Source organism: Bubalus bubalis, chromosome 16 (assembly GCF_019923935.1).
Source record: "Bubalus bubalis isolate 160015118507 breed Murrah chromosome 16, NDDB_SH_1, whole genome shotgun sequence".
Classification (NCBI taxonomy): Eukaryota; Metazoa; Chordata; class Mammalia; order Artiodactyla; family Bovidae; genus Bubalus; species Bubalus bubalis.
The window spans coordinates 68,127,893-68,151,916 of record NC_059172.1 but is presented as its reverse complement, the minus strand read 5'-3'; the positions used below and the strand labels follow the sequence as shown (position 1 = coordinate 68,151,916).

Here is a 24,024-nt window from a genome sequence, read left to right as displayed (position 1 = left end):
GGACACGACTGAGTGACTTCACTTTCACTTTTCACTTTTATGCATTGGAGAAGGAAATGGCAACCCATTCCAGTGTTCTTGCCTGGAGAATCCCAGGGACAGGAAAACCTGGTGGGCTGCCATCTGTGGGGTCACACAGAGTCAGACACGACTGAAGTGACTTAGCAGCAGCAGCAGCAGGTGGGGATAAGGTCCACAAGGCCAAAGTCAGAATATGAATCTGAAAGAATGTGAAACACTCAGGCAAAAATGGAAAAGCACCATCAACAACAGAAAGAGAGCAACTTCTGAGGTCATGGAAAGTGGGACTCCAGGATCCTGTTACTAGCACTGCAAATCCTCTACATCTCCCTTGGTCTATAGAGTCCAGCCTCCTCACTGGGCAAGCTGTGAAGAATAGCTGATTGAATGATGATTATAGGGGTATGATCTGCATGCTTGTTATGGTAGTTGGAACAAATAATTATTCAAATGGCCTATGTTTTTTATCGGTATCATTTCTCTTCCCAATTTTCTTTTCTAAAGTGTCTGCACTTTAAAATTGCTAAAAGAGGGCAATATTTAAACCAAGAATAAAGTACATGAAGAAACTTTGGGACAAAAAATTCTACAGGTAAAATTTTGCTGCTGCTACTGCTGCTAAGTCACTTCAGTTGTGTCCGACTCTGTGCAACCCCACAGATGGCAGCCCACCAGGCTCCCCCGTCCCTGGGATTCTCCAGGCAAGAACACTGGAGTGGGTTGCCATTTCCTTCTCCAATGCATGAAAGTGAAAAGTGAAAGTGAAGTCACTCAGTTGTGTCCGACTCTTAGCAACCCCATGGACTGCAGCCTACCAGGCTCTTCTGCCCATGAGATATTCCAGGCAAGAGTACTGGAGTGGGTTGCCATTGCCTTCTCCAAAAATTTTGCTAAAGAGGCTTTATTCCTCTGATATACCACATATATATTGCAAGATTTTTCAAAACACTCTTTATAAAAATACTATTGAAGAACTGCATGTTTAGCATTACCCAATTTCCTCGTAAATCTCTTGCCTTTTAATAAGCTAAGTGGCTATCTGCTGAATTTCTGATTTATTGGTCTCTTTTGAGGGCTGAAGATGTGTCCAGATACTAAGTGATTAAATGTGGATGAAAATGGTACATCACCATAATAATGACAGAAAAAAGAATCGTGACTAGGCATACAGAAGACCTCACAGAAATGCATCTTGACAGCTTCTTAAAAGGGCAGGCTCCAGAGCCACATAGAAAACTACACCATCAAGCTAGTTTTTAAAGGAAAATCTTCCTGGTTCCTCCCATTTGAGGTGCATTCACATTCACTGGCTCAGCAGTTCCACAGGGACCACACACAGCCCGCTCAGAATTCACTGTTTCAAGTAGTAGGAATTTCAGTGAAACTGAAAGGAATCTTAGATTCTGTTTTCACTTTAGCCACCAAACTATGTGGCCCATAAAGGATATTTCAACTTTTCTGAGATGTGCATTCTTCAACCGTTAATTAAAGGCAATCCTTGCTGAGGACAGTCATCAAGATCCTCTCTTTTAAAACACTTTGATTTAGCACAACATGATGGCGGCGCTACAAAGTATTGTTTAATGTCACACGTCTTTTTTCTAATTGTTAAAGCGCCACCTGTTGGAAACTACTGATATTACATCTTAATACAACTTAATAACAACTGAAACAACTTATATCAGAAAGGTAAGAAATGTTAAGTGCTCATCCACAAACGGGGCTTCCCAGGTGGTTCAGTGGGTAAAGAATCTGCCTGCAGAAGAGCAGGAGACTCGGGTTTGAAACCTGGGTCGGGAAGATCCCCTGGAGAAGGTCATGGCAACCCACTCCAGTATTCTTGCCTGGAGAATGCTATAGACAGAGGAGCCTGGTGGGCTACAATCCATTGGGTTGCAAAGAGTCAGACATGACTGAAGTGACTGAGCACAGCACATCCAAAAAAGAGAATCTAAATTCAAAAGGCAAATAATGAAAATGGTACCAGCAAAGCACTCTCTTCAGACAGTGTTACCACAGTCCAACTGCACAATTTATTACCTCTATACAACACCAGATAAAGATCTAGAAGCTCTATTATACTATTCAGCAGGAATATTTTTTAATGACATGAATATCTACAAAAATATGGAAAAATCAATATTGCTTTAATAGACTGAGAATTTATAGGAGGTTCTTAGCTTAAGAATGTGTTGTATTTTAAAAGCTTGTGAGTAAGCCAGGTATTTGAAAACACATCTTCCAAGAAAGTGGCATTATGTAGGCTAGTTAAACCAACAGTCTTCACAACTTACTTAAACCAGGATGCACAGACTTGTGTGTGTGTGAAGTTGCTTTGGCCATGTCCAACTCTTTGCAACCCCATGGACTGTAGACCACCAGGCTCCTCTGTCCATGGAATTCTCCAGGCAAGAATACTGGAGTGGGTTGCCATGCCCTCCTCCAGGGGATCTTCCGAACCCAGGGATCGAACCCGTGTCTCCTGAGGCTCCTGTACTGCAGGCGATTCTTTACCGTTGAGCCACCAGAGAAGCCCCTGCTTATATGCACAGCCTTGCAGTATTATTATATAGTTTCTTAATGTCATTCATAGCATTGCTTCTTTGGCACCCTGAATTCTGAATTTTATTTTGAGATACCTAGACTGGAACTCCTCTGGCCCTTTCCAAAGGGAGCAAGCAAGGAGGAACACCAGGATTAAGGGCAATAGGTAAAAAAAGAGCACGGTAGGATAATTTATTCCCTACAGACATCAAGAGCCTCTTGATAAGGGTGAAAGAGGAGACTGAAAAACCTGGCTTAAAACTCAGTATTCAATAAACTAAGATCATGGCATCCAGACCCATCACTTCATGGCAAGTAGATGGGGGAAAAGTGAAAACAGTGGCAGATTTTATTTTCCTGGGCTCAAAAATCACTATGGATGGTGACTGCAGCCATGAAATTAAAAGACACTTGCTTCTTGGGAGAAAAGCTATGACAAATGTAGACAGCACATTAAAAAACAGAGATACCATTTTGCTGACAAAGGTCCATATAGTCAAAGCTATGGTTTTCCAGTAGTTGTGTACGGATATGAGAGTTGGACTATAAAGAAGGCTGAGTGCCGAAGAATTGATGTTTTCGAATTATGGGGCTGGAAAAGACTCTCGTCCCTTAGACTGCAAGGAGATCAAACCAGTCAATCCTAAAGGAAATCAACTCTGAATACTCATTGGAAAGACTGATGCTGAAGCTCCAATACTTTGGCCACCTGATATGAAGAGCTGACTCTTTGGAAAAGATGGGAAAGATTGAGGACAGGAGAAGATGATGTCAACCTCGAATGAGATGGGTGGGTGGTATCACCGACTCAGTGGACATGAGTTTGATCAAACTTTGGGAGATATGGAAAGACCGGGAAGCCTGGTGTGCTGCAGTCCACGGGATCACACAAAGAGTTGGACACGACTTAGCAACTGAACAACAGACATGTATCTGCATAAAAGGCCTTACTTTAGATCAGACTCTCCTTAAATGTTCTGAACTGGGACCAAAGACAAAGTTCACTAATCTCACTTCACTCAAGAAGAAGTGAGATGACCAAAGGACTAGAAAGATGATAAAAAGCTGTTGACATGGAAGAGCTCAACCTGTGGTGAAAAGGGACAAGTAAATGACAAGCACCTCAATTCATTAAGTGTTATAACGAAGATGCGAATAAGCAAGGGCCCCTGGGAACATAAAGGAGGGGGAGACCCAGCCTAGACAGCCTAAAAAAGGCTTCATAGTAGCACAGATTCATTTGAGCTCAGACTCAGAATACTGGATACTGAGTATCCAGTGGGATACTGTCACTTGAGATTCTCCATCTATCTGTTTTTGTTTACCTGCTCAGTCGTGTCCAAGTCTTTGCAACCCCATGGACTGTAGCCTGCCACGCTCCTCCATCCATGGCATTTTCCTGGTAAGAATACTGGAGTGGGTTGCCATTTCCTGCTCCAAGGGATCTTCCCAACCCAGGGAGGGAACCCAAGCCTCTTGTGTCTCCTGTGTAGCAGGTGGATTCTTTACCGCTTGAGCCATTGAGGCTAGTTCACCACTATCCCTATAGATACAGGTTTATTGTTAATCAAGGTATTTTAAGAAATAATCAGTGTATTAATCAAACTGGAAGTCTTCTCCAAAGAGTCAAACATTTTAACATAACCTTTTTCCACTCACTGACAGTTGTTAATGGTAAAGAGTGAAAACCAAACATCAGTTTTAACTGGCTGCAGGAAATGAAAGATTATTTCACTTAAAAAAGTTTTCTTAAAAAATTCATTAAGGCAATTCAAAAGTTTTAAATGTTTATCCCAGCAAATAACTTGGGAGCTTGCTCTGATTTCCCCTCTATTCTGACATAGCCCCAAATAGATAAGGCTGCCCCACCTTAAGAAGACAATATTCTAAAAAGTTGTATATGAGGAAATCTTGAATATATTGTCATTTAAAATCTACAAGGGGAATTGGGTAATCAAAGAAACCACACAATAAATATATTTCCATGAAATCAAAATCTTTTAATAATACGAATTTACCCTCAGTTTCATTATTATATTTTTCACCCCAAAAAGTTCACATACAGAGTTTTTACAAAGTAGTATTCTGGCAGTCGATATCATAATGACGCTGCATATTAACACTCTGTATTGAAGAGGTATCATAAAAATCGCATGGCACATTATTTGCTAAGAAGTAGCATAGTAACAATCGGGAAAAGGTTCCTAGGTTTACTGTACTCTGCTTGACGGCTTCTATGGTACTCACAGTTGTATCTCAGGATTTCTCAAGTGCTGCCCCACCCATTTTTCCCTTTCCTAAAAGGCCACAAGTCTTGTGGACAATAATTGGCTCAGCAAGACAAAACTCAAGATGCCTCCAAATGAGAAAACCTACTCCCAACCACCTGGGCTGCCCCTCCTCCTGACTACCTAGCCCATCCAGGACAGCCTGAGTCTGGCTCACACCCAAGTATCTGCCCAATCCTGCTTTCCCACCTGTGCTTCTAACAGCCCAGGACGCGCCCCATACCTTGTCTCCCTGACACTAACAGGTACTAGGCCTGAAACATACAGAAACATAATCCTAGCCTCGGCTTCTGCTCTATTTTGGCATTTCCACTTTTGATACATGACTTTAATATTCCTTTTAAAATCCAACTGGATCAAACCCAATGCTATGGAGTGTTCACTCTGATAAGTTTTCAAGTGTCCCAAAGCCGTAGGCTCTGCTTTATCCAGGTGACAGTTCCCAGCTTCCCAGGAAACCTCAGGGGGACGTGTATGCCTTCTTCTCCAGCTACAAGACTGCAGAGTGGGTCTCCTGCAGGTTCTCCTCAAGCTTCAGTCCCAGGTTGTCAATTCCAATGCTGGTGACTGGTGGTACACTGCTTTCAGCTGGCTCTGCCGTGCGCGTCGGGGTGGAGCAGTACAGGATGAACCCCACCATGATGACGATGAAGGACAGGATGTAGAGTCCTGAAAACTAGGAGGAGAGGATAGGCTATGGATAGTGCTCTCTCACATACACGTATCTTTGCTGCTGCCTTCTGTCCACTGAGTTTGGAGAGTTACCTTCTCATAATCTTTTTATCTGAAAGTTGTCCAAGGAGATACTAAGGACCAAAACTGTCCCAAGTTTGTGTACTGGTGAATGTGTGATCTCTGCCAACAGTACCCAGCCCATCAGTCAACTGGGTAAAAAATCTTAGATCTCTAGGAAACGACCTCTTGCCTTTCTCTGCAATAATACAGCTACATCCCACCTCACAACTAGTCCCACTTACTTAGTGGAGAGAATAAAAGGAAAGACCTAGATTTGGACCTTAGACACAACATATAACAATGGCATGAAACAATAAGAAAGCAGAATGGGTTGGAGAAGGAAAAGAGAAATAAAATGAGGGAGAAGAAAAAGTGAGAGACCTTCCCAGGGTAGAAAGAGAAACGAAATAGGTTTTGAAATGAGTATTACATAGATTGCTGGTCACCTCCAGCTGTGGGCTTCTACAGGTCATCATTGGTTTCAACATGTTAATGTTTCATAGATGCTCAATTACTTCTTAACCTTAAACTTTTAGAACCCTGGAATAGCCAGGGCCCTCCCCAAAGCTGGAAGGCCTCCAATGGATTCAGTGATGATGTAAAGCCAGTGATCATTTCAAGCAGAGCAGGAGCCAAACTAATTTCCTCCATGGGTTTCATTTTGGATCCAATCTCAGCACAGCACCCAGCACATAGCTAGTATTGAATAAATGTGGTTTTTTTTTGGGGGGGGGGGTTCAGGGTGGGGGAAGTGATTCAGAGAAGATTAAAGGATAGTTAAAGCTATTTAGAGTACCCTAAACTTTTGAAGTCGGTATCATAAAAGTCAATTGTGCTCTCCCATAGAATGTTCGTTTTTAACTGTGAGGAAACCTAAGTAACTTATTCAAAACATGTTCTGCTTGATTTGGAGGTTTTAAATGTTTATAAGAAAAAAAGTCTTGTTCCTCTTAAGAAGTATTAGTTGCCCGGTCATGTCCGACTCTTTGCAACCCCATGGACTGTAGACCACCAGGCTCCTCTGTCCACGGAATTCTCTAGGCAAGAATACTGGAGTGGGTAGCCATTCCTTTCTCCAGAGGATCTTCCTAATCCGGGGATCGAACTCAGGTCTCCCACATTGCAGGCAAATTCTTTACCATCTGAGCCTCCAGGTGATTAAATGGAGGCACCTTTATTAGAAGAGAGAGACTCTGAGGGAGTGAGATAATAAGTCTCCTGAATTAAAGGCTCTTACCTTTTTTAAATTCTACCCTTTGTGTCTGGACCTATACAGGAAGTTTCTGTGGCTACTCTGTTCGGTGAGTATTTACTAAAGATCAATCCGGGGGGATGGAGTCTGACACCAATAAACATAGAAATTTTTAACATCTTCTTCAACTGTTTCAAAATATCAGAGCCCAAGTTATCTTAGATGCTACACTTTTTTAAATTGGTGATATATTGAGCTATGATTCTTTACTTAAAATTTTCTTCTAAAATTCTAGGTATCTTCTTCATGTTCTGTATGATTTCCAACCTCTGTAATTTACTCTGAAGATCACAGAGAACCTCCTCTTTCCTTTACTTGACCAAAAAGAATAAAATCTGATCTGAGTTAAAAGTGAGCTGCTAGACATGCAGGGACAAAGAAACACAACGCAAAAGAACTGCAAATGAATTTATCGTTTGCATGTTCCATTTTGAAAACAATAGTGTAAATCATATGGGCAAAAAAATGACACACAAAAAGGCTTTTTCTCATTAAAGTTAATAGCAGTTAAAGAGCAAATATCTACATTTAGGGAGCTTATAATAGGTAGTGACAAGTGTATTTGCACTTTGAAGCTTTTATTTCTTTAAGCTTACTTCCTCCTTGGACTTATTTTACTTATGAGGGAAAGGTAAATGTTAAACTACTAATGCTATCTCAATATGTTTAGTTTTTAAAAAAAAAAAAAGCACAGGTGAGCCAGGCCACAAGTTATACTGCAGAGCTTTCAAGCTTTCTCTGGTAGCCATCACCTGGGCTTGAACTGCAGAATAAAATCACCCTGGTCCTCTAGAGGTAGCCATGTGAAATGCAATAACACCAGCACAGAACAGCTAACACACTTGAAAGGCTTGCTTTGTACCCCTTAATGATTGTTATCACAGGAAAGAACCTAAGGCTATCAAGATCACTGTTCTGATTCACTCTGACCTCTGTCACTTTTTAATGATGCCACCAAAGAGCTATAAATGCTTCTTCAGGCTTAGTTCGTGAATACCACAACCAGCAGGGTTTTTTGCAAAGACAACAGCTAGTTCCTATGACATAATCTTGAAAAGCAAAAATGGTTTATGCTTCTCAAGCAGAAATTTCTTGGAACACACTGAACTAGGCATTCTGAGTTCATGGTCAATTCCTGGGAATAGTGTCAATCAACACCATGTAATTTCCACCCAGATCTCAAACTTTATAAGGATAAAGAAATACAGTTGCTATACCCAGCTAAAAGTAACATTACCAAGCAACAGCTGACATTCTATTTGTTCAAATGATTGTAATAGCAGGCAGGTTAACAAGCTTTATACTACGGAAAGATAGATTTCTAAGGCAGTAAGAAATTCTTGCTAAGGAGACGAGAAGGTTTTATTTTGGGATCTAAAATTTTAAAGAAACCCACTGCTTCTTTTACACCAAACCAGTGTTCTTATTCGAACAAGATCTATTTGCTCACCTTATAGCCAAACAGAAAGAGTCCGAAGAAAAGACTGTAGAGGTCAGCTGTCAGGATGCCCAGGTTGACAGAAGTCGCACTGGTGACTTTGATCACCAGTGGCATGAAGCTATACAGGCAAAACATACAGAGGGCAAACGCTACAAATAGCAGGGCTGTGGGGGGAATGGAATATCCAGGGTTAAAGGAAGAAATCAAAAGATAAAGGACAAAGCTTGCCTGATGTAAAATTCCCTGATCCTTTAACATACTGTCCACAAAGTCCCTCGTTAACAGTAAGCATTACAAATGCGACATACAAAGTTCTCATGTGATGTAGATGAAGAACTTAAAAAACCCAACAGAGTGTTAGACGATCAAGGTCGTAGAATCTTGCTTATGGTGTAAGTTAACAGCTCTTTTCACTCCACGCTATCCACACCTGCCTGGAGAGGTGCCAATGATAAAAGGCATCATGGTTGGACACGATTTGTGTGGTTGAATTCAGAATAAAGTATTCTTAGGGCATCAAAGGCGGTTGTTAGGGTCTTAACTTTTGTTCATCCCGTAAGAGAGCTAGTCACGTGGGTGCTGACTACTAAGTATCTCTGCTTCACAATCGCTTCTCCAATCTCACTCCACACACACACAGTACACACACAGGAAATCTAAGTTATTTCCTTGAATGAAATCACCCAAGCATGGTAAATGAATTTCAATTCAGTGACACTCATGCACTACTTTTTTCCACCCATAAGGTTCAAATCTTCCCTGACTGTCCCACTATTGCTTTCTTCTGCTGTTTATCTGTGCAGATGCTTAAGACTATCCGATGAGAGAAGCAATGCAAGGTGGTAGTGACTACACACCACCAGATTATTTAAGTTAATACTTGACTGATTATATCAAGCAGGCAGTCTTTACAAGAAGTCTGAGGACACGAAATACAGATCTAGTAAAGCTAGTGTGACCAAAGGTCAGTCTGATTCAGAATTCCTAGTGAAGAAAGGTTATTCTTGAAGGTAAAGATTAAGGATTAACTTTTACAGGGGTTCATTTACAAGTTCTCAGAGAAAACCTGACATAAACCACTAGAGTTTTCTGTGTACTAAATTACTCTGTGATTTTATATAAAAATGCCTAAATAGTATTATTAAAATATTTCTTGGTGTGTGTCAGGGAAAAGACTAAACATAATTATTATATATATATATATACACATACCAATTTTCCAGTCCCAGTGAATGCTGGCAATATCCTTATATTCCACAATCAATCTGTGATTAAAACAAGAGGTCACAGAGACATCTTTATATAAATTTTCACTGTTTTATAAACAAGTAAGTTGCTTCAAGCTTTAAGTACTTCACTTTAAGTGCTTCAGCTTTTAAGGTGATGAATTATGTTGACTTTTGGTTTTCATAAAATATTTTTAAAAAACTATCTTTAATTAAATGACAAAGAATAAAACTCAAAGGAGTCCATAAACACATGTTTGACACCTCTAGAAGCACTGTTTAGTGGTAGTCAGCTATAGGAGGGAAACATGATATTATGAATAGGAAGTTAATATTTTCTAGGAATAACTGAAAAAGAAAGTCTTCACAGGTAATATAAAGTCTAATGATATAATAAGCAGGAATCTTAAGCATCAAACGTGTAAAAAAAAATGAGGCATAATTACTGACATTTCAACAATCTTCTAATAGATATTTAGCAAGTTACTGATTTTAAATATGAATTTAGGCCAAATAAACAATGAATGTTAGTAGCTGGAAACTAATCATCTATGACATATTTGCTGATTTTGTTTTTAAGGATATGTGTAGACTCTTACAGCTGTATGCCACTGATAATTGTTCCAAATAAGCCCACCATTCCTAAAAACTCCTTTCTGCTCAGCTTCTTCACGATGTATTCTTCACACACATTAGAAACAGCATAGAGGGAAGCTCCAAGAAGGACCAAGATGTCACCAATCAGTACATTATTACCTATAGAGAGATAAGCCATAAAAAGGGATACATTGTCACTAGGGAAAACTCTCCAGCTTGCTTCCAGAAGTTTATCTGGCTCATAATCATCTAAATAAGATTTTACAGAAGAAGAAACCCTGATTTTTAAAAGTTTAAAGACTCTTAGTCTTCTCATTTTCTGGCACAATTCTGCTTTCATTTTTCTTATTTTGGATCTTCAGGAGACTAACAGATTGGAAGATGGTGGTGTATACCATAATGTAAGGCCCCAGAAAATGATTCAATGACATGGGAAATTAATGGAATTTGTTAATGGGAATTCACAGATAACTACAGGGAAGCAAGGTGATTTTCTCAATCAAAGGAGACACTGAAGTCGCTTGCAGATTGGGGAAATTCATAGACCTTATTTGGATTTTATAATATGAACTATCTCAACCTTGACATAAAGAATATCAAAATGTTCTACAGAGTAACTGAAATAGAAGTCATTTAGTGAACACAACATCTCCTTTTTCATGGAAACAAAATCTACAGTAGGGTTTCTGGCTGTATGTATGTATGTATAATCTAAATATATGGGCCAAAAGAAGATTATTGCACATATATAAAGAAAGTTCTCTCTCAGGACACAAAACAAACTAGTGTGACAAAAAGTAAGGACTCTGGGCAGGTAGGAACATAGACTGCTTTGTTGAAGTGGTCATAGTAGCAGAAGCAACCAAATCTGAAAATAAAAATTTTAAGATAGGTAATCAGTACATGTTCTCTGCCGTTTACTTTATCTTTGCAAAATAAAAGTGAAGACATAAGCAAAATGTCTTCTGTGACTACAGCAGAAACAAGTAACACAGTCTCACCTGTATTGTCTTCCCTCCCTGCTAATATGTCTGCACCAACCATAGTTCCTACACCCAACAGACAGACAGCCACAGCAATGAAGTGGATCACTCTGTATCTTGCATAAAGAATAAACCACGAAAGAGCCATCAACACAGGAATCCCAAAGCAATCCAAAAGCTGCATGAAAGGAGAAATAAATACCTTAAAATATCTCTCATTAGTGAAAAGATGACTAATAACAGAAATCGGTGTTTATTGAGCATTTATTATTGCCAGCCCTGTACTAAATGCTTTATCTGGATGAACTCATTTAATCCTCACAAGAACTCTATGAAACTGGAACTTCAACCTCCATTTTATCCGTGAGGAAACCAAAGGCACAGGGGTTAAATGAGCTGCCCCAAATTACACAATTAAAAGTCTGGGATTCAGTTGATGAACCCAGGAATTCTGCCCAACAGCCTATGCAGTTTACTTCTATACTCTCACTTGTGTTTGTCCTTAAGTCCAGTAGACATGTACCAATTCAGTCAATAAATATTTAAGTACGTGATATGTAGGAGACACTAATGGAGGAGGTGGAATGTAGAGAACAAGAGAGGTACAAAGTGGAGTATTTAGAAACTAGACAGAGAAAAATAGCATAACCAATGTTTAATTGCAGTTGGGCTTAAGAACAACAGAAAGAGCAGGTTATTATGAGAAAGCAAACAGATACCGTTTCCCTGACAAAGTGTCCAACCCCACCATATAAGACAGATACTTGCTCACAGCAAATACTCTCGCTCATCTTCATCATATACTCCTCCACCACCTGTTGATCCTGGGTCCAGAAAATACTTGCTACACCCCTGATATTGCCAGTCTGAAAGGCAGGGGGATTAAGAGTGCCAAAATTATAGTAAATCCAAAATCTTTGCAAGATAAAGGAAAAAGATTTCATTCATTCGATTCTCAAAGGCACACATTTGTAAACTGCATTCAAGGATAAAATATATTCCTTTGACTAATAATGTTCCTGATGTTGCTATTCGATTGCTCATCCTGTTCTTATTTTAACCTTGTCCCTGATGTGCTCTGTTTCTATTTAGTCTTGGACAAGGCAGGCCCCTGAATCTCAGCAGCTTGTTTGATCCTGTCCACAGTTGTTTACTGATTGCCTTTCATTGCAATGTCAGGTATAGGAATGGGCACTTTGCCTTCTGTTATTTATTCCATCTATAGAACTCTAATCTCTTAAGTGCTTTATTGAGCCTGCCTGAATAACAAACCATTAAACGATGCAAATGATAATAGCTTGTCCTGGAAGATACCAAAAGAATCTAGCCATAGTGAAGTAATAAAATCGAAACTATATTTCTTAAACAAAAAAAGTAGACAAAAATCACTCTAAAAACTATCACAGAAGACTCTCTATCCTCAAATTGTGTCTTAAAATCAAACTTAAACCTCTTCTATTTTTACCATTTTTGGTGGGCAATGACTGGCCATATAAAGGAGGCACCTACATCTTGGTAAGAGCTCCCAAGGCCTCAGGCTCCAGCCCTGCCATTGACCAGCTATGTGATCTCCAGCTAGTCAACTCTTGAGTCAAAATCTGAAATCAAGAAGTCAGATCAAATGATCTCATGGTACCTGGCCACCCTAAAGTTCCATGACTTCTAATCTGGTATCTATTACAGTCAGTCATTTATCTAAACTGAATCTTATCAAAATGTATTCCTGGTGACAGATGCCTTCTGCTTGATGCTTTTAGTTCTAAGAGCCATCTATTTAATTTAACCTTTAAAAATTATTGGCTAGATTTCTAATTTAAAAAAATAGATATGCAACAAGCAACAAAGGTTTACTGTGTGGCATAGGGAACTATAGTCAATATCTTGTAATAACCTATAATGGAAAATAATTTCAAGAATAACGTGCATATAACTGAATCACACACACACAAAAATTCTACTTTTTGAAATTAAGTAATGTTTATCTTTTTGCCAGGTTCTCTAAATGTCCTATGAACATCTAATAACAACATATGAGATACAAAATTTTAAATATATTTGTGTAGGATATGATTAATACAAATTAATTAAATATAAACCTATTAAATTTAAATTATTAATGACATCATTCAAGATGCTCCTATTCTTATTTTTTCTGCACTTGATAAAATATTCTCAGAGAAATGTTAATATGTCTCACTATGATTATATATTTTTTTCCTTTATATTTCTTCTGATTTTTCCTTTATGTATCTTTGTTTCTTTGTTGATAAGGTATCTAATGGTTTATGATGTCTATCTTCTTTGTGAATTGTCCTTTTATCATTAAAAATATTCATCTTTGCCTTAAAAAAATTATTATATAGACACAGGAAGTAAGAACCTAGAATGAGGGGGAAGGATGGATATAAACATGAATCAGATTTTGTTAGTGATACAATGGAGTATACTCTATAGAGAAGAAAATGAAATTGAATTAGGCCTTTGAGAAGGGGCTTTGAAAAGGATGCATTCTAGAAATAATAGAGCAACATGAGAGAAGCTGGCCGTGGATAGAGAATGTGTAGATGTGGCAAGTAAAATGAGAAGTAACATGAGTAGAAAGCTAGGCCAGCAATGTGGCACACATCATGAACCACTGCATTAGTATTTACAATTACAGAATCCTTGAAGGAAGAGAATCCTTAAGAAAGAGGTTCAGATCAGATCAGTCGCTCAGTCATGTCCGAAAGACCATCCAGTTTAAACTTCCACCCTCTCAGGGGGAATTCCCTGGTGGTCCAGTGGTTAGGACTCTGTGCTTCCACTGCAGGGGCACTGGTTCCTTAGCTGGTTGGTAAACTAAGATCCTGCATGTTGTGTGTCCATAAAGAAACAAACAAGCAAACTTTCGCCCTTTCAGATTAACCAGACTAGAGGTTTACTCAAGGAGATAATCTGAAGAATTCCAATGGCAGGCACTCTTCACTGCTGGAAGGAGGTTTAGTTGTTAGATGCACTTGTTATAATATGGCTTCCTGGGACCATAAGTACTTAATTTTTGACAACCAAATGCTTAGGTTTTTCTAAGAGGCTAGGATGAAAGAAATTGTTTGAGATTAGTTTAAGGCATGAACTTTAGTCATAAAACCTCAGTGTAAGTATTTTGTTAAGCTCTGTTTAGACCTGTACCAATTCAAAACTTCTAATCATCATCTGTCACAGATCAAAATTTCTGGAAATTATAATCAAGCAATTAAATTGTGTGTGAGATCACAGGTAGATGTGACTAGAAAAATGCCATTTTCTGTATTTGTTGTTGTTTACTCACTAGGTTGTGTCTGACTCTGTGGCTCCATGGAACACAGCACGCCAGGCTTTCCTGTTCTTCACTATTTCCCGGAGTTTGCTCAAACTCATGTTCATTGAGTCGGTGATGCCATGCAACCATCTCATCCTCTGTCACCCCCTTCTCCTCCTGCACTCAATCTTTCCCAGCATCAGGGTCTTTTCCAATGAGTCAGCTCTTTTATATAGAGTACATTTTCTATATACTTACACTCTTATTATTCATTGCTAAAAGTACACTTAATACTATTTGTGATGAATGCATCTTCTAGGTAACTCCTGGTTTTAATTTCTATGAAATTCTGAGTTTTTCATGTGCCTCTTATGATGTCTGTCTTACAAAAGATTTCCTATCTTTCCCACCAGGCTCCTCTGTCCATGGGATTTTCCAGGCGAGAATACTGGAGTGGGTTGTCATTTCCTTCTACAGGGGATCTTCCCGACCCAGGGATGAAACCCGCGTCTTCTGCTTGACAGGCAGATTCTTTTTACCACTGAGCCACCTGGGAAGCCCAGAGGACAATGCTTAGCACAGTATTAAAAAGCATTCTGGTAATAATAGCATTTAATGCATATTCACATCAGAAAAATACTGAATTTTCATTAATCATTCATCTTTCTCTTTAAATCTTCAATTTTTCATGTTCCTTAAATTTGGAGATAAGACCATCTCTGTTTTATAGGAAAAAGTGAAGCAACAGGAATTCTCTGGTGGTCCAGTGGTAGAGACTCTGTGCTTTCACTGCTGAGAGCACAGGTCCAATCTCTCCTTGGTTGGGAACTAAGATTCTATAAGTTATACAGCACAGCCAAAAAAAAAGATGCATCCAAAGTCATAAATTCGGGGACCTCCCTGGTGGTCCATTGGCTAAGACTCTGCGATTCCAATGCAGGGAGCTCAGGTTTGATCCCTGATAAAGAAAGTAGATACCACATGCCGCAACCAATTTTTTTTTTAAGTCATAAATTCAGTAAACTGTGAAGTCTAAACCTGACATGGGAATCTACTTTACTCTCATCTCCATTTATAACACATTTTATTGTTAGCAATAAGGAGTCAGGGTTATGATACATCCCACAGTTTGCTAACGTTAAGACAACTCTTCTTTTTTTAGGGTGTATCACATAGCTTGCTGGATCTTGGTTCCCCGATCAGGGATCAAACTCAGCCACAGCAGTGAAAGCCCAGAATCCTAACCACTAAGGCCACCAGGGATCTCCCTAATGTTAAGACAACTTAATCAGTTGTCCTCAACTCCACCAAGTTGAAAAGTACTGCAATGTAGGAACATTTTTCTTTCAATCTAATGAGAATAACCTAGAAAAGGAATAGATATAAGTTTTACTTTTGGCTACCACCTTTACCCAAAATGTCTAATGCCCTCTTAGACAACAGACAACAAAAAGACAACAACCTATTAGTTGTCTTAGATATCTACTTTACTTGTAAGACTCCAACTTTTCTGGGACACAATAGTATATTCACTTTATATGCCATTTTTAAGCAACACACAAAATAGAACTCTTGCCAATATCACAGCATCGATTGCCAACTAAATATTGATATTTACTTGGTAGCAACTGTTCTATTCATCTATAGCATTAGCAGTTTGGGAACAGATTAACTTCTACATGTTTTCACTAATTTCAGGAAGCCTTTCTCATTAGCACACATGCTCCACTGGAAAACAGATAGCATCCACTGTTTTTAGTTTTTTTCTGAGTGAACAGGTTCTTGGGCAAATTAGCTGAGCACATATGAGTTCAGATTCCTCTCTTAAAGTTATAAAATCCAAACTGGTCAGAGGACTCCCTCTTACCTGGACACTGGTTAGAGTTGTGTACTGGTATGCTCTGACAATCAGGTAATTAGCTTCTACATCTGCTAGTCCAAGCAGGATGTACTTCCACCATTTCTTTTTCAAGATGCATAAAAGATTATCACTACCTGGTTAAAAGAAATCTAGATTAGGACATGTTACTTGAAAATTATTCCATGCATGTTAATCTAGAGATAGTGAAAGCTAGTGTTTGTGCTGGGCTGTGCTTGGTCACTCAGTTGTGTCTGACTCTGTGCGACCCTACAGACTGTAGCCCACCAGGCTTCTCTGTCCATGGGGATTCTCCAGACAAGAATACTGGAGTGGATTGCTATGCCCTCCTCCAGGGGATCTTCCTGACCCAGGGACTGAACCCAGGTCTCCTGCATTACAGGCACATACTTTACCACTATGTACATTGAACATGGTCCCTCCTAATGTCCATTACTCATAACTCAAACTCCTGCAACAGCTCAGCAGTCAGTCAGATTTTTTTCTAGTATGAGGCCCAAACTAAGGTGTCATCATAGACCAAGTGCTCAATGAAAACACCAAAGATAAAGGAAGTAAGAGTGGTTAAATTTGTTGAATTCCTTTTTCTTTCCTACTGCAACAGAAATATAACATCCAGATCATCCTAGGAAATGAAATGTGTTCTTATAAATTTATCAAACAGACCAAAACTCTGTTTGTGGTCATTCTTTAGGAAAAGATCTGCTTTCAACAGGAAATTAAGCCAGTGGTAAGTTTGGAAAAACAACTTAGTGGCATCTAAATTCTATTTATTCAAGTTAACTGTGAATCAATTCTTTGGAGAATCTAGCATCACAAGGAGATATAGAGTTGGCAGATATACAAGAAGGCTTTAAGAAATAAAGGTAGAGAGAATCATAGTCAAATTCTGTTATTATTGTCACTCAGTTGTGTCTGACTCTTCACATCGCCATGGACTGCAGTACTCCAGGCTTCCCTGTCCTTCACTATCTCCCAGAATTTGCTCAAACTCATATCCATTGAGTCCATGATGCCATCCAACTATCTCATCCTCTGTTCCCCGCTTCTCCTCCTACCCGCAATCTTGCCCAGCATCAGAGTCTTTTCCAGTTAGTCAGCTCTTTGCATCATGTCACCAAAGTACTGGAGCTTCAGCTTCAGCATCAGTCCTTCCAATGAATTATTCAGGGTTGATTTCCTTTAGGATTGATTGGTTGGATCTCCTTGCAGTCCAAGGGACTCTCAAGAGTCTTCTCCAATACCACAGTTCAAAAGCATCAATTCTTCAGTGCTCAGTTTTCTATATGGTCCAACTCTCACATCCATACATGACTACTGGAAAAAACCATAGCTTTGACTATACGAACCTTTGTCAGCAAAGTAATGTCTCTGCTTTTTCATATGCTGTCTAGGTTGGTCATAGTTTTTCTTCCAAGGAGCAAGTGTCTTTTAATTTCATGGCAACAGTCACCATCCTCAATAATTATCATTAAATCCCAACTAGCAGGAATAGCCTGAAAATACAGTCTTCCTAACATGAGATAGCATGGAAGGCATCTATTAATAATAACCATCCCTTGCGGGACTTCAATGACTTATTTATGTATCATTTTTTTAGTGGTAAAGAATCTGCTAGCAATGCAGGAGACAGGGGTTCAATCTCTGGGTCAGGAAGAACCCCTGGAGAAGGAAATGGCAAACCACTCCAGTATTCTTGCCTGAAAAATCCCATGGACAGAGGAGCCTGGTGGGCTAAAGTCCATGGGGTCGCAAAGTCAGACAACACTTAGCAACTAAACACAATAATAACCATCCCTTAGAGGGACTTCACTGATACATTTACAAATCATACTGACTTCCTAAAGGCCAGTTCTTACAGAGAGGAGCAAATTCTGGGGCTATTAACCACGACATACCAGTTCTATTTCCAGCTCCTACAGCTCTTGCCAAATTTGGGGCTTTCCCCTTAGGATATTTTCCCCTTCTCATAATTGGCTTCCACTTTCTTTCAAAAGTAAGTTCTTTATCCTGACATATAGGAATACCATTGATGTATTAATGTTCATATTAAAACCACCACACTTGTAATTTTATCATATGCTTTAAATGTGATTAAAATGGTAGTATTCCACCCTCCCAGTCTGGGTTACCCATTGTCTTTACACTCTTGAAATCAATCCTGTGATAAGATGTTAATGCCTTGTTTTGTTTCTCTCACATTTACAGGCAGTGGTGCTCTACTTAGCATTCTCCACTTAGCTGGAAATATATATTTTGGAAAGTGAGGTTCTTAACTTTTTAAGTGTTTTTAATACTGTCTTTTAAATTTATCAACCACAGTGGGAGGGAAAGGTGTAACTTATAATGGCATTTACATTCTTTTTTTTTGACAAATCCTATGTTACAGGTTGATGCTATTCATTTTAATAAACAATTTCAGAGAGCTATACATAAATCTCTAGTCACTAACTTCATAGAATTCAGAGGTCTCAGACCTTTCTAGTGACTTTTATGAAAACAGCAGTAGTTTCCTGTTCTTGGTTTTGGTTTGGGCTCATGTTTTATTTTTTGAATGTATACAGCCAAAAATTTTTATGAAGATGATTTGTTAAAAAGGTAATTTGACATACCTGATTGAAATGCCAGCATCACTGTATAAATTAGAAACAGCAAGCAATAGTTGATAAAGCTCTGAAGCATGGGGGTATTCACTTTATATCTTTCTGCCAAATACTGGCTGGTGATGGCTGTCCCACATATACACAAGGATAACATCTGACCTAAGGCAATTGTTTTCAAAATATTCCTGGAAAATAAAGGAGAAAATAAGAGTTACTGGTAAATAATTTATGTATTTCACATGCACACACACACTTTTTTAGGGCTAAACAAAAAGGAAAATGCTAATAATTTCAGGTGACTATTTATTTCATTTTATCACTTATTTCATATGCACAAAAAGTGTTGGATTTTCAGCGACTACAATTTTATTCTCTTTTATATTTCTAACTTCTCCCACAAAAATACATATTCCCCCAGTTCACTGATGATCTATTTAGAGATCATCTTGGTTACTTAGTAGCAGTGGCCACAGGACTGGAAAAGATCAGTTTTCATTCCAATCCTTAAGAAAGGCAATGCCAAAGAATGCTCAAACTACCGCACAATTGCACTCATCTCATATGCTAGTAAAGTAATGCTCAAAATTCTCCAAGCCAGGCTTCAGCAATACGTGAATCATGAACTTCCAGATGTTCAAGCTGGTTTTAGAAAAGGCAGAGGAACCAGAGACCAAATTGCCAACATCTGCTGGATCATCGAAAAAGCAAGAGACTTCCAGAAAAACATCTATCTCTGCTTTATTGACTATGCCAAAGCCTTTGACTGTGTGGATCACAATAAACTGTGGGAAATTCTGAAAGAGATGGGAATACCAGACCACCTGACCTGCCTCTGGAGAAACCTGTGTGCAGGTCAGGAAGCAAAGTTAGATCTGTACATGGAGCAACAGACAGGTTCTAAATAGGAAAAGGAGTACATCAAGGCTGTATCTTGTCACCCTGCTTATTTAACTTATATGCAGAGTACATCATGAGAAACGCTGGGCTGGAAGAAGCACAAGCTGGAATCAAGATTGCTGGGAGAAAGATCAATAACCTCAGATATGCAGATGATGCCACCCTTATGGCAGAAACTGAAGAAGAACTAAAGAGCCTCTTGATGAAAGTGAAAGAGGAGAGTGAAAAAGTTGGCTTAAAGCTCAACATTCAGAAAACTAAGGTCATGGCATCCGGTCTCATCATTTCATGGCAAATAGATGGGGAAACAGTGGAAACAGTGACAGACTTTATTTATATTTTGGGGCTCCAAAATCACTGCAGATGGTGACTGCAGCCATGAAATTAAAAGATGCTTGCTCCTTGGAAGTAAAGTTATGACCAACCTAGACAGCATATTAAAAAGCAGAGACAATACTTTGTCAACAAAGGTCTGTCTAGTAAAGGCTGTAGTTTTTCCAGTGGTTATGTATGGATGTGACAGTTGGACTATAAAGAAGGCTGAGGGCCAAAGAATTGATGCTTTTGAACTGTGGTGTTGGAGAAGACTCTTGAGAGTCCCTTGGACTGCAAGGAGATTCAACCAGTCCATCCTAAAGGAGATCAGTCCTGAATATTCATTGGAAGGACTGATGCTGAAACTGAAGCTCCAATACTTTGGCCACATGATGCAAAGAGCCGACCCACTGGAAAAGACCTTGATGCTAGGAAAGATTGAGGGCAGGAGGAGAAGGGGACGACAGAGGATGAGATGGTTGGATGGCATCACCGACTCAACAGACATGAGTTTGGGTAAACTCTGGGAGCTGGTGATGGACAGGGAGACCTGGCGTGCTGCAGTTCATGGCGTTGCAAAGAGTCAGACATGATTGAGCAACTGAACTGAACTGATTACTTAGCTATGTTATGCATTATTTGAATGGTGTGTGTGTTATTTTTTAAAACTCAACTTTAACTCTAGTTTTAAAGTTTTTCTGTTCATTAAATGTTTAACATTTTCTTATCCTTTCATTCTCCCAGAGACTTGGTTTCTTCAAGTAGAAGCAGAGACTTTCAGTGTTACCTACATGTTAGAATCACAGAGCTTTTAAAAATATTAATACCCCAGATTGCACCTCAGACCGATTATATTGTCACCTCGAGGGGTGGGTCCAGGGATCAGTGATGTTCAGAGCTCCCCAAGTAATCCCAAAAGCAGCCAAGACTGTGAATCACCACTTCAGAGACGCGTACTTTGTATCCAGAGTAGAATAAGATCTAGAGCCTACCCTTCTGCATTTTAAAAGAGAAGTACCTTAGCAACCAACTAAAAATTGCAGAAAGCAAACCACACAAACCACTTTTTTTTGTTACAGAAAGCAATCTTATAACAGTGGTACAAGTGAAAAAGGGCTGAGAGAGCACAGAGGTTAATTCTGAATGAGGAAGTTAGCAGGCAGAGGGAAAACTGAGAAAAGTTTTATGGAACAGATGATTTTTCAGCTAGATTTGGATGTATATAAGAGGTTTCTAGAGGAAGAAGTAGGGAGAAGGGAATCCAAGAAGTAACTGTAGGCCCAAATGTAGAGGCACAAACATGCAATGGTAGGTTCTGGAAGCAAGTGGTCTATGCCTAGGGCACAAGTGGAAAGAGCTGTGGGCAAGAAGCCTGGAAAAGTAACTGGAGGCCAGGCTGTAAATGGTAACTCTGGTGACCAAAAGGAGGACCAAAGTTTAGAAAATCAGTATAAAGATCCGTGGCTGAGCTAAAGCTACAGCTTTGTGAATGTTAAGTAGAGAATGATATGAAAGACTCACAGAGCCTAGTGATCCATTGTATCTCAGGTGAGTGAAGTGAAAGTTGCTCAGTTGTGTCCAACTCACTGTGACCCCATGGACTGTGCAGTCCATGGGATTCTCCAGGCCAGAACAGTAGAGTGGGTAGCCTTTCCCTTCTCCAGGGGATCTTCCCAACCCAGGGATTGAACCCAGGTCTCCTGCATTGCAGGCGGATTCTTTACTAGCTGAGCCAGAAGGGAAGCCCGAGAATACTGGAGTGGGTAGACTATCCCTTCTCCAGCATATCTTCCCAACCCAGGAATCAAATCAGGGTCTCCTGCATTGCAGGCAAATTCTTTACGAACTGAGCTATCAGGGAGGAGGTATTAAGAATGATGTCTGGGTTTCTAGACTAGACGACTGGATGGATATGAGGTTGCTGACCAAGTCAGGGAATATAGGATGAGATGTAGGTTTAGGAAAGGGAGAGTATGAGTTCAGTGTGAGAGCACTAGAAGTTGAGGTGGCTGGAATGTCTAAGAAAAAAAATATTAAGACATTTGTGACAGGCAGACTCTAAGATGGCCACAGTGAATCTCTGTTTCTGGATAGCTCTGTTCTGTGTAATCTCTTCCATTTGAACATGAGTTGGATCTTTAATTTGACTCTAACCATTAGAATTCAAATAAAATAATGGAATACCAGACTGTACAACACAGAGAATACACCCAATATTTTATGGTTACTACAAATGGAGTATAACCTTTAAAAAGTGTGAATCATTATATGGTACACCTGTAATTTATATACTATTGTACATCAACTATACTTCAATTAAAAAACAAAACAAAACAAAACAAAAAAAACCCAGGCTACCACTTCCATGAATACATTAGATGAGGTTATAACTTCCATCTTGCTAGCCAGCTCTACTGATTCTCTTCCTTACTGGTTCTAATCAAACAAGCTGCTATATAAAGAGGCCCACATGGCAAGGAACAAATGGTGGCCTCTGGTCAACAACCAGTAAGGAACTGAGACCCTGAGTCCACCAGTCTCCAAGGAAATAAATCTCACCACCATAAACACAAGCTTGGAAGCATTTTCTCCCCAGTCATGGCTTCAGATGAGACTCCATCCCTGGCCAACACCATGACTGCAGCCTTATGAGAGATCTGAAGCGGAGAGCAGAGCTAAGCCATGCCCAAATGCCTCATCCATCAAAACTATAAGATAACAAGTGTATTGTTTTAAGCCACTAAATTTGAGGCAATTTGTTATACAGTAGCAAGAGATAAAAAATACAAAGTTGAAACTCTGAACTTCAGAAAGACTGTATCTATATCTGTTTTGCTCTCCACTACATATCCAGTGTTAGCACTTTGCTGTCACTCAATAAATATTTGTCAAGTGAATGTAAATAGATAAAGAAATTACCAGATATGCCCAAACATATGGTCACCTCAAATATAAGACACTTTCCCACTTGTCCTATGAAGTGTAATAGTCGAAGAAAGACAACACATTACGAAAGTGCCATGATACAGAAACTAAGAGTACAAAAATATTTTAAGAAAGATGATATCAACAATACAACAGCCAAAACCTGCAGAGACAGAAAAAGGGTCATCATGGCTAAACAGACACAGTTGAAATGGCAAGCTGAAAGCTCCTAGATAGCTTGGAAAGAAAGCTTTTTGTTAGTGGTAGTAACTAAAGTCAGATTTCAGTGGGCTGAGTAAGTAGAATATCAGTAAATTAATGCACCAAAATTTCTTGCCAAGAGAATGCATTGGTCATAACAAACACTCTCTTCCAACAACACAAGAGATGACTCTACACAGGGGCATCACCAGATGGTCGATACTGAAATCAGATGAATTATATTCATTACAGCCAAAGACTGAGAAGCTCTATACAGTTAGCAAAAACAAGACTGGGAACTGACTGTGGCTCAGATCATGAACACCATACTGATTTCAATAAAATTCAGACTTGAAGAAAGTAGGGAAAATCACTAGGCCATTCAGGCATGACCTAAATCAAATCCCTTATGATTATACAGTGGAAGTGACAAATAGATTCAAGGGATTAGATCTGATAGAGTCTCCGAAAAACTATGGACAGAGGTTTGTAACATTGTACAGGAGCCGGTGATCAAAACCATCCCCAAGAAAAAGAAATGCAAAAAGGCAAAATGGTTGTCTGAGGAGGACTTACAAATAGCTGAGAAAAGAAGAGAAATGAAAGGCAAAGGAGAAAAGGAAAGATATACCCATCTAAATGCAGAGTTCCAAAGAATAGCAAGGAGAGATAAGAAAGCCTTCCTAAGTGATCAATGCAAAGAAATAGAGGAAAACAGTAGAATAGGAAAGACTAGAGATCTCTTCAAGAAAATTAGAGATACCAAGGGAACATTTCATGCAAAGATGGGCACAATAAAGGACAGAAATGGTATGAACCTAACAGAAGCAGAAGATATTA

At 39.2% G+C, this 24,024-nt stretch overlaps 1 protein-coding gene across 2 annotated transcripts in view; it reads right to left on the bottom strand.

Annotated features, from left to right (window-relative positions):
• Window positions 1–4,540: 4,540 nt before the first annotated feature.
• Window positions 4,541–24,024, bottom strand: part of SLC35F2 (solute carrier family 35 member F2) — a 58,373-nt gene continuing 38,889 nt past the window's right edge. Inside the window, exons 2-8 of one of the 2 annotated variants that reach the window (XM_025266948.3) lie at window positions 18,856–19,031; window positions 16,232–16,359; window positions 11,106–11,265; window positions 10,107–10,263; window positions 9,494–9,546; window positions 8,291–8,445; window positions 4,541–5,529 (exon numbers count right to left, since the gene is read on the bottom strand). In XM_025266948.3, coding sequence (XP_025122733.1) covers window positions 5,344–5,529; window positions 8,291–8,445; window positions 9,494–9,546; window positions 10,107–10,263; window positions 11,106–11,265; window positions 16,232–16,359; window positions 18,856–19,031 — 1,015 coding nt within the window. In that variant the 3' untranslated portion in view covers window positions 4,541–5,343. The remainder of the gene's footprint in view (window positions 5,530–8,290; window positions 8,446–9,493; window positions 9,547–10,106; window positions 10,264–11,105; window positions 11,266–16,231; window positions 16,360–18,855; window positions 19,032–24,024) is intronic. The other variant, XM_045163002.1, reaches the window with a different exon arrangement.